The sequence below is a fragment of the Sprattus sprattus genome (assembly GCF_963457725.1).
Source record: "Sprattus sprattus genome assembly, chromosome: 4".
Lineage (NCBI taxonomy): Eukaryota > Metazoa > Chordata > Actinopteri > Clupeiformes > Clupeidae > Sprattus > Sprattus sprattus.
Genome location: NC_137923.1, coordinates 19,324,848 through 19,335,547, shown reverse-complemented (window position 1 = coordinate 19,335,547; position 10,700 = coordinate 19,324,848). Strand labels below are relative to the sequence as shown.

Genomic DNA, 10,700 nt, shown 5'->3' with positions numbered 1-10,700 from the left:
AAGTTTGTTTTGCTTACCATAACTACATCAACAAAAGAAAATCACAGTAACCTTTGAATGATAACCATTGAATGATTTTGAACACACAAATACATACACAAAATATGCTTTTCCAAAACATTTAGTTGCATAACCGCTTCATTGTAATTCCCCAGAACAGTAATGGAATCTCAATAAAACCTTATTGTCATTGGCAAGCAAGACTTTTAAGTGTGGCTAAAAGGTCTATTCAGTGTGATCACTATACAGAAGTGCTTCCATGACAACAACAGCTGTGGAATGGACAACACCAGTCGTCACCATATAACGTGGTCACACAGTCTGTCCTTATTCAAAATCTTACTACAACACCAAGATCTATGATGCTAGATGACAATGACCGTATCTAGGTGACAAAGAAATATAAAATGAGACGCTTTACTGTACAAAATATAAAAACGGAACTACTATGAGGCTCAAATCGCAAATCTTTTGGCATTAAGTAACACCACAAAATGAATGCGATTGGAGTCTGCACCTACAATCCACAAGGCCAACAGACAAAAATGTACATCTGTAGCATAGCAACGACATGTTCGAGCCTTTAAATAAACCGATCCTTAAAGTGCAATCATTTCTTAGTCAAGAGAGACTATGTGACAACTCTCTAGATGACATCTCTAGCATAAACAAAGGTCAAAGTAGCCTGTGTCAACAGATTAAATGTCATAACTTGCTTGTCCCGAGCCATGCAAACTCAAAAGACAGGCACGGCTGGTGACCTTGGCCAATGGGGATTGTGCTGTTTTGGAATATATAAGTAGAGAGAAGCACCTCATTGTGTTTACAAAGAACTCTTTACGGTCTTTTGAAGTCTTAAAACTCTGTGAAGCTTTAGGCTGGCAGTCTTGGGTCAGTGTCCGTCCTGACAGTGGTCCTGGTCCATTTGGTCCTCCAGTGACTGGAGCATCTCCAGGACGACTGCCTGAAGGGCTCGGCCCAGGTCCTCCGCGCTGTGGCGCTTCCCCAAGGGAGGCACGTGTACAAAAGCACACCTGCGGTTGCCAAGGTACAGTGAGGTGTAGTAGGTGTAGTCACATAAGTATCTGCCATAGTGAAAGAGATTGGAAAGGGATTTACTATTAGATGTGAATCTGTGAGAGTGAAAATCAGTTAACTGTGTAGTCTGTATTTTATTCCATTTTCAATTTAGAAAAGGCACTATTCATCAAAACGAAACAATGCAGATTAAGTGGCCTAAACAAGACCGTTCTTTCTAAGGAAAAACTGTCAAGCAAGGCTAGATATAAAACATGACATGACTGTAAGTAGTTTTCAGGCTGTACCTGCCAGCATCCTTTGACACAGAAAAAGCAACACCTTGACTTGAGGAGTTAACTTTCTTGCACAAAGAATCCATGTCTATGACTGACATAATGCAATCAGGGCCTTCGTTAATGCAGCATTGAGAATTTGGACAGAAGTGGCAGTTGTCCGGGCGGGTGTATCCGTAATTGTGCCCACACTGTTCTAGGGTAACGGAGGTGGCCATTCCCGAGACACCAACGTGGACCACCAGCTTTTCAACAAAACAAGAAAAAAGGGGAAACATTGGAGTGGAACACTTCCTTGAATTAATAATAAATGTGCCAGGCGCATATTCTATTTCACAGTATAGATCAAAGACGGAAAGGATTGTGTCATATGGTGTATAGCCTCCTACCTCAGGCTGATACTGTTTCCATAGTGATGGAAGGAGTTTGCTGACAGCCTTGTACTCCACAGGGATCTCCTTCACCAGTAGGTTAATGTCCTCACCCAAACCAAGGTTCTCTAATTCCTATACACAGCAGTGACAAGTGCAGAAATGTGGTCTACAGTGAAATCATTTTCAAAACCAGAGACATGTATACCTTCTTTAAGGGAATGTGCAACTGTTTATAAATAAATAACTTAATAACTAATTATTGTTTGCTATAAGGCTGTGAAGTTTGTTAGATTTTTTGGGGAAATTCGTTTTTTATGTTTAGCATGTGTATGTTTATTTTGAAACGCGAGGTGTCTGTGGCTCTCTAACCTGAACCGCACTCCAGCTTGCATTCACTTTATGTTCTCCAAAAGGTTGGAATCCTGCAAAACAAATAGTTATCAACAGATATTTTCCAGCAACACAACAATGCAAGTCTTTCAGATACTTTTTTATATGACAGCCTCAAAGTCTTCCGATGCCCTTTAGAGTCTGTAGTGTTAACAAGATGCGCAATCAGCAAAAGCTTAGTCTAAAGATTAACCCAGGGTCCGCCGCGAGGCTGAGTTACTAAACAGGTAACTTCACCACACAATTCTAGCGAAGAATTATACTGTGCTGTCACCTTCGCGACATAACAAAAGTAACTTGTGGGCCATTAACATATTCGAACTTTTTCAGTGTTAGTAAATAGAAAATAAGAGAATCCACATAGGTTCAGCGAAGTAATGTACTAAATCGTATCATGACATGCTAGAGTGGACGATTATTTACGTAAACATCCACCGATTAATCGATCGACTACTTCCTCTAGCCAAGTGATTCATTAATTCCCCTCCACAAAGATACAACCTAGACATATAACTTAAAGTAAGATTAGCAGTGAAATGTAAACTCTACCTGTCACAATAACAGTTTTCTTTGTATCCATAATATGTAGACTAGCGACTTGCAGAACAATTTCGTTCTCCGGTTCTCACTCCCTCCGACAACAACAACTTTGTATTGTGTTCTGTACGAGATTCGTCCGTCTCATCCATCGGCGTTCTTCTTCTGATTACGCCCGGACTTGAACACATGACTGAACATTATCGCCACCTATCGAAATGGCATGTCTGTACCGTTCTTGAAACCCTGTCAACTGAAAACATAAGCAATATTTTGTTTTGGTCTTCACTTTTTGAAAACCTCTCATTAAGCCTACATGAGTGCCAATATGATGTGAAAACATAGCTGATAGTTGGGAACCCACTGTCAAAAATGAAGGTAGAAACAAAACCTAAAAGGCTGATAAAATCACTCACCATTATGCGTTCTGTCAATATAAATTCATGATCTTAGGTTATGCATTTTGAGTTAACAGAGGTAAATCTCTTCACTTTAAACAGGAACGGATAGTAGCCTTCACAAAATAGATGTTTGCAGGCATTTTTGGTGTGGTATATTAGGGTTTGAGGACTGTACAAATAGAGCATGCATGCATGCATGCATGTGCATGCTTCTTACTGACATTAAGGAACCAGAACTGTCTATTGAACACAATCCAGGTTTTTAAGGAAAACAACACGACTTAAGTAGCTTGCAGGTACCACTATTCCTAAGAATGTTTTAACATGTCATCCAGACCAGGTTTGTTTTATTTCATCCAATAGGTGAGACAGCTCACAAATACATCCAGTTTAAACCTGCTTGATTGCTGGTATTCCAGGGGGTGCTGTCCGTGCCTGTGTTTGGGAAATAGCACTTTTTGTTGCTGTGATGTCCACAAATGCCTTTTCCTGCTCTTGTAGGCCAGCTACCTCCCATATCATTATGACTCACCCATTGTGAATGTAATGTCAGGGCAATCCCCATAACACAGCGCAAGACAGAAGGCCAACATATATCACTAAACTAACTAACCTGCTGTTAATTGGTTTAATCAGTCTCTTAAGAATAGTATATGATGAAAAGGAACTGGTAATAAGGCAAAGATGTTTCTAATTAATTAAAATAATTTGAACCGATCATTTGCACCCTTTTTGCTGTGCTCTCTGTCTCTCCTCTCCTAGGCACACTCACAGACACAGTCTCTGAATACTATTTCTGCCCAGAGATGGCGGAAAAAATTGCATCCTGAACCACCCACACATTTTCTCCATAGACGGCTCTGTGCTTTGCAGCTCTTCTAATCCTCCTTTTCACCCCTCCTCTCTCTGTGTTTTATGGCTCCATTCACCTGCATCTGCGTCAGACTCCCATGTCAGTGTTGCTATGGCGATGAATGATGCCCACTCTATTCTGTGATGCAGTCGCTGTACAGACGTCATAGCTTCCCAAGGCGATATGCTTTTTCTTATGCTTCCTTGTTTATTTATAGTAACAGGAGGACAGTCTCAGCCACTGATGTTCCTGAGGCAAGGATACAATCACAGTGTTGCCCCTTAAGCAACTGTTTTAACAGGAGGAAAGGTAGCATTAAACCAATCATCATTCTAATGTAATTTTTGGTTAATTACTTAATGGATTAACTATGGATAGATAAATTAACAAGTTGTCTTATAGGATCACATATTTACATTTAGTCATTTAGCAGGTACACTTTCGTCCAAAGCGACGTATAAGGGAGAGAACAGTCAAGCTAATAGCAATAAAAACCTGGTGTAACAATAAATGATGCTCAAGATGCCCATTTGTGTGCTAACTTATCACAGTGATGTCAGTTTGTAGACATACATTTGCCCTCTAAGAAGGCTACCTAATGTAAATGAAGACAATATTTGATATGCCTACTGAGGCCAATCATTTGTGATAATGGCAGCAGTACAATGTTACTGAACTGAATATAAAAGCTTCGACTACACCACAATTATTATATGATCTCCAGAAAAGACGGATGCTTCTAAAAATGGCTTCGAGAACATAGATTAACTGAAACGCCTTAACGTGTGTTTTCGAAAGCGCTTCCTGCCAAGAAATGGGTTGTTCTCACCCACCCTCACTCGCATTTCATCCTACGTTTCTATTACATCAAACCACAATGCACCGCACTGTTTGCAGTTTACCCAACTTCTCCATGGCGATAAAAGCTAGTACGGCCCCTTATTCAAATTAAACCGGAAGAAAACGTCATTTTTGGCCAATCTGGGCGCTTTGAAATGACATAATGGAATTTTTAGGAATAGAAAACTTCCAGATGCTTATTAACGCCCATTGCTGAAATCGTTGCCCGTGCTAGACATATCGTATAAGGATATAGAAGAATATTTTCTGTGTACATATGTCATATTTTTTGAGTGAGATTGCTTAGACGGCAACGGAAAACGGGTTCTTGTAGCCTACCATTCTACAGGTTATATGATAAAAGATTCACCTAAAGGAACCATCTGCTTCGTGACTGGTAAATGAAGATCAACCACTTCTGCATGAAGGTCCACACATTCCATGTGAGGGGATAGGATGGAAACAACCCTCTATCCTGATGATGTGCTAAATAATACAAGAGGAATTTCAAGCATTTACTTTCAAGACAGCATGATGAAGAAGGATATCAACTCCGAAGATCAAGGCAATGCCAACCTGAAGCAGGATCTGCCTGATACCGAAGGCATTCTGAATTCTCCGGATCTGCTGAAACTGGCGTCGCCGGAGTTGGAGCGGCTGATTATACAATCTAACGGTATGGTCACGACGACACCGACCTCTCAGTTTGTCTACCCTAAGACACCTGTGAGCGATGAACAGGAATTTGCCGAGGGCTTCGTGAAAGCTCTGGAAGACCTTCACAAGCAGAACCAATTAAACGGTGGACCGTGCTTGCCTCCCGTAAGCCGACTCAGTGCCGGCACAACCATAGCCCTACAGACCGACCTGCCGGTGTACACGAACCTAAACACCTATGGAAGTAGCCCGCTGGGCACTACAGTGAATTATTCCACGGACACCATTCCCTTTCCTCCACCGCCCTCGCATCCCCTTAGCGCGCAGCAACAAGCGCAGACAAGACTCCAGTCACTCAAGGACGAACCCCAGACTGTGCCGGACATTCATAGCTTTGGCGACAGTCCGCCTCTTTCGCCCATCGACATGGACACTCAGGAGCGCATCAAAGCCGAGAGGAAAAGGCTCCGTAACAGAATAGCCGCTTCAAAGTGTCGTAAGAGGAAGCTGGAGAGGATATCTAGGCTGGAGGACAAGGTGAAATCCCTGAAAAACCAGAACACTGAGCTGGCGTCGACGGCGGGTTTACTCAGGGAGCAAGTTGCCCAGCTAAAACAGAGGGTCATGAACCATGTGAACAATGGCTGTCAGCTACTTCCAAATCAAGTTCAAGCGTATTGAGGGCGAAGAGGGCAAGCCCACGCATTCACTTACCAAGACACTTTGGAGTTCTCATCTAACCAAAACTCTTTGAATGACGTTAGATGCCTTTGTTTCCTCGTTACAGCTTACAGGACTTCACGTTAAGCGATGGTCAGGGATTTCAAGAGTGAACATTTCATTCGTGGTGCTTATGTAGCCTACATGATGGGAAATGTATGTTTTCAGAGCTTTTGTAGCATACAGATATTCTCTTATAGATATATCTTATCTTCTATGTTAGGAGGGAGAAGTCACCAGTCCAATAACAGTAATCTTTTATGTCTTTGAATCCTATGACGTGAATAAACTATGAGCAGCTACATTTTGCATGAAAAGACAAACTCACTGAGTGCAACTCAAAACACAAGGATGCCATGCATGTCGTCCCAGTGTAATGCCTTACTTGTCTTCGAGAACTTAACCAATGACAAATGTGTATTTTATATATATATATATATATAGGCCTATTCAAATATTCACACTGTCTTATTTCGTTGATGTTCTGATGTGGCTTCTGTGTTCTGTCTCAAGTGTTATTCATTCACGTTGATGAATATACGAACATTATACGAAATGTGTACATTTCCAATGAGATATTGTGTACTATAGGTCCATTAAACATCCTGAACATCTCAGTGTCTGACTATGCCTGCTTAAATGAATGGTGGAAACTTGGCCTGGGACTCAAAACTTAACTAACTCGTTTTGCTGTACAAGACCCTATATCACTTAAATGACAGATAGATTTGTGACTTAGTCTCGGTTCAATTACACACAGAAAAGAGAGACAGAACCAGCTAAACTAATATCAGAACTTGAGTAGGCTACAACTCTTAGGAAACCCATCTTTCCTAGAGAAGGGACTGGAATTGAAGAGCACCGTTTTCAACCTCTCTATTCAAGGCATAAATGCACAATAATGCCCCCTAGCGTCAAAGCATGTCTGTCTCAGCAATAATCAGGGATGGTCTAAACTTCTGAGTCCAAATAAAGATTTTGACTTATCCACACATCCTATTTATTGCCCAATTAGTCATTATCAGTTGGAAACTTTCAAAGAAAGTACTACTACATACGTTAATGTTGAATCATTGAAGGAAAGACATCTTAGCAGATGTACATGTTGGTTCTTTGCTCAAACAGACCAAATGAAGCCGTCTTACAGTTCTTAAATTGCTTCCAATTTGTTTTCCCATCCCACTGTAAAAATATGTATTTTATGAGGAATCTATTTAGAATCAGGTCTTTTATTTACAGCAAAGACCATTAAAACCAGGTGGACAATTGCAAATTTTATGTAGTTATGCTTTTTAATAGCCACATAATAATTGATTAAAAACGAATGTTGAACACTAACTCTCAAAAGCTGAGCAGACCAGAGCCATATGGATCCTGTTCCACTATTCCCAGACACAGTTGCATGACACAGTAGGAGCAAGACAAATTATAAAATGTGTTCAAACAAACAAACAAACAATCGAAACAAAAAGAGAACAGATAAAAAAACTTCTGTATGACTGATCATAAATACTTGGATCATGGGCTCTCCATGGCTCTGCACCTGTATCCCCGATAATAACCAGCACTACAGTCCCACCTGGCAGGTGTCCATCCAACTACTAACCTATTAACAGCAGATACCTGAGGGGCATTTGTACTGTACTGCTCTTTACCCCTGACATATCTTACTTCTGCTCCCTCTTTTTTCTTAACGAGTGACCTATACATCCTGCATGAATATTAATCTCCAGACAAATTCAGAACCTGACAGTTTTGTCTTTTCTGTTTTTGTATTTATAGCTCATTAAAATGGTGTATGTATAATAACAACAGTACTGCTACTTCTACTATTACTACTGCTTTTACTTCTACTATTACTACTACTGCTGCTGCTGCTACTACTACTACTAACAAACACCCCCCCCCCCCCCCCCCATAATACAAATATTATTACAGTGCATGAAATGCCCTGTATTGTTATTCCTAGGCTTCTTCTTCTTCTTCTTCTTCTTCTTCTTCTTCTTCTTCTTATTCTTGTTACCTTTTTCTGCGATTAATTCAGCCCGAACCACTTAACGTAGAAACTTCATTCAAACTTTGTCGCGTAGGTCTTGTAAACGACACTTATGCTATGTATTTTTCACTTTTCTAAACTTTAGACTTTTTAAGATTTTAAAGAAAAACGAATATAAATTTCTCCCATTGACTTACATTGGGCCATTATGACATCATAATAGGGTCTTTAAACTGGCTTGCACCTGTGCTTTACTCTGCCGTGCTAAGGCAAAAGACCGTAACTTCAAGTTTGGTCAAAAATGAGTTTTTGACGTATTTGTAAAATATCAGCAGTAATTAAACAAATGTACTGATATTAAATGTACTGCTAACATGCCATTATCAAATTAAAGCCAGTGACATCAGTATTTTGGTTGATTTCACGATGTATAGGCTACCGACAGTTAGCATACCAAGCTAGGTAGCATTACCATTAGAATTGCATGGCAGATATGCTAAGCTATCGGGCTATTCCCCCACCCAGTGCCTGTGGCTAGTCCGAAAAAGGTGCATCTAAATCGGGTAACTTCGCTTGGCGAGCGGGGGCATGTGGAGGGGGAAAATGGGCCTCATTCTCTATCGTTCTCTCTCTCTCTCTCTCTCTCTCTCTCACACACACACACACGCACACACACACACACACACACACACACACACACCCCAATGGACTGACATAGATGTTTTATGTGTTTCATGTGACAATTCAAGTTCATTGTTTTATGTGCTTAATGTGATAATTCAATGGTGTGTGTGTGTGTGTGTGTGTGTGTGTGTGTGTGTGTGTGTGTGTGATAATCATTGTATTGGTAATTGTGATAAATGAAATAGTATTACTACTGATTAATTAATAGGGTCATTATTCCATTGTTATCATACCACTGAGCTTTAACATAGAAGTTACTGCCTTCTGCCTTAGTATGCTTCACTGACACCTGTGCCAAATCCAAAGAACCTCTTCTCTCTCTGTCCCTCTCAATTTAACTGTAACTAGGAACATTAAGACACCATCCATTCTCTATTTTTTTTTCTCTCCATCTCTCCATCTTTCTCTCTGTCAACTTTCTCTCACACTCAATCTCTCTTCTTCACTCCATTTTTATCTCCTTTTTTCAATATTTTCACTCTCTCTTTATCTCTTCATCCAGAGCCACTCTTGTTCACTCTTCTTTCCTTCTTCCACTCTTCTTTCCTTTCTTATTTTCTTCTTCCATTTTTCTTTCCTTCTTCCACTCTTCTTGCCTTTCTTTTTTCCTTCATCCACTCTTCTTTCCTTCTTCCACTTTTCTTTCCTTTCTTCACTCTTCTTTCCTTCTTACACTCTTCTTTCCTTTCTTCTTTCCTTCTTTCACTCTTCTTTCTTTCCTTATTTCCTTCTTCCACTCTTCTTTCCTTCCTTCACTCTTCTTTCCTTTCTTCTTTCATTATTTCACTCTTCTTTCTTTTCTTCTTTCCTTCTTCCACTCTTCTTTCCTTTCTTCACTCTTCTTTCTTTTCTTCTTTCCTTCTTTCACTCTTCTTTCCTTTCTTCTTTCCCTCTTCCACTCTTCTCTCCTTTCTTCACTCTTCTTTCCTTTTGTCTTTCCTTCTTCCACTCTTCTTGCCTTTCTTTTTTCCTTCATCCACTCTTCTTTCCTTCTTCCACTTTTCTTTCCTTTCTTCACTCTTCTTTCCTTCTTACACTCTTCTTTCCTTTCTTCTTTCCTTCTTTCACTCTTCTTTCTTTTCTTCTTCCTTTCTTAACCTTTGCATTTCATGCACTGGTATTTCCTTCAGGAAATGCATTTTCTAGTTATTATTATTATTATTATTAAGGTAACCATAGGTAATTATTGTCATCTGATATAATTATGTAATTATTTGTCCTAGTTGTGGTATATGTTCATATTGTAAGTGTTGTGATGTCCTGTAGCAGCGCATGTCAAATTAGCTTTTAGGTTGGACAAACGTGGCAATTGACTTCTACACGCTGGAGATGCCCACGATTGTCATATGAATAAGAATGAATATCAATTTTAGTGCATCATATGGATATAAATAGGGATGCCCTGCAGAGTTGTAGAAAAGTTAAGTACAGTTACTAGTTTTGGAAATGCAAAAGGCAAAGTGACATTGACCAGGATTGGCTGTCATCAGATTAATTGTTTTGGTTTTCGCAGAAATTCTAGTATCAACAGCGTGTAGGCTTTACATACTACATGGGCCTACTTAATTCACTTAAGGTCTAAATTAGATTTGGCACACAATTTCTTGATTAATAAGCTTTAATAATATTTGTAACTTCTGACTCTCTATTTTCCTCTACCGTGAAGGACTGGCTTCAGAGGAGTGGTGTTAGATTCCAGTATCTGTGTTGATGCATTGCTGTTTCCAATCACTGTATATTCAACATTTGGGCAAATTAAAGTATGCATACTGCCACATGTCTTACATGTAACTCTCCAATAGAGGGAGTCATAGACCACACTGAAGGTTTTTGTTTTTTGCAAAAGGTAAAAAGGTGACTATGTTAAAGTTGAGTAGAGCGTCACCCTCTGTTTAAAACCCTGAACAACAATTCCGTCTTTCATGGCCACACTCC

General features: G+C 39.9%; 2 protein-coding genes across 2 annotated transcripts; one reads left to right on the top strand and one right to left on the bottom strand.

The window, feature by feature from the left end:
- Nucleotides 1-86: 86 nt before the first annotated feature.
- Nucleotides 87-2,754, bottom strand: pgpep1 (pyroglutamyl-peptidase I). The gene is made up of 5 exons (XM_080837886.1): nucleotides 2,627-2,754; nucleotides 2,057-2,109; nucleotides 1,703-1,819; nucleotides 1,326-1,558; nucleotides 87-1,085 (listed from the first exon to the last, which is right to left on the bottom strand). The coding sequence occupies exons 1-5, from the start codon at nucleotides 2,655-2,657 to the stop codon at nucleotides 893-895; spliced, it is 627 nt and encodes a 208-aa protein (XP_080694012.1). The 5' UTR covers nucleotides 2,658-2,754; the 3' UTR covers nucleotides 87-892.
- Nucleotides 2,755-4,977: 2,223 nt separating this feature from the next.
- jund (JunD proto-oncogene, AP-1 transcription factor subunit) lies at nucleotides 4,978-6,407 on the top strand. Its single transcript, XM_080838146.1, has one exon. The coding sequence runs from the start codon at nucleotides 5,165-5,167 to the stop codon at nucleotides 6,044-6,046; it is 882 nt and encodes a 293-aa protein (XP_080694272.1). The 5' UTR covers nucleotides 4,978-5,164; the 3' UTR covers nucleotides 6,047-6,407.
- The last annotated feature ends 4,293 nt before the right edge of the window (nucleotides 6,408-10,700 follow it).

Bases quoted from the DNA above. Each gene is read 5' to 3' on its own strand.
- pgpep1 (XM_080837886.1), bottom strand. From the start codon at position 2,657: ATGGATACAAAGAAAACTGTTATTGTGACAG. The intron at 1,820-2,056 runs GTTAGAGAGCCA...TGCTGTGTATAG, and splicing joins CAAGCTGGAGTGCGGTTCAG to GAATTAGAGAACCTTGGTTT. The intron at 1,086-1,325 runs GTACAGCCTGAA...TCACTATGGCAG, and splicing joins GTGTCAAAGGATGCTGGCAG to ATACTTATGTGACTACACCT.
- jund (XM_080838146.1), top strand. From the start codon at position 5,165: ATGGAAACAACCCTCTATCCTGATGATGTGCTAAATAATACAAGAGGA.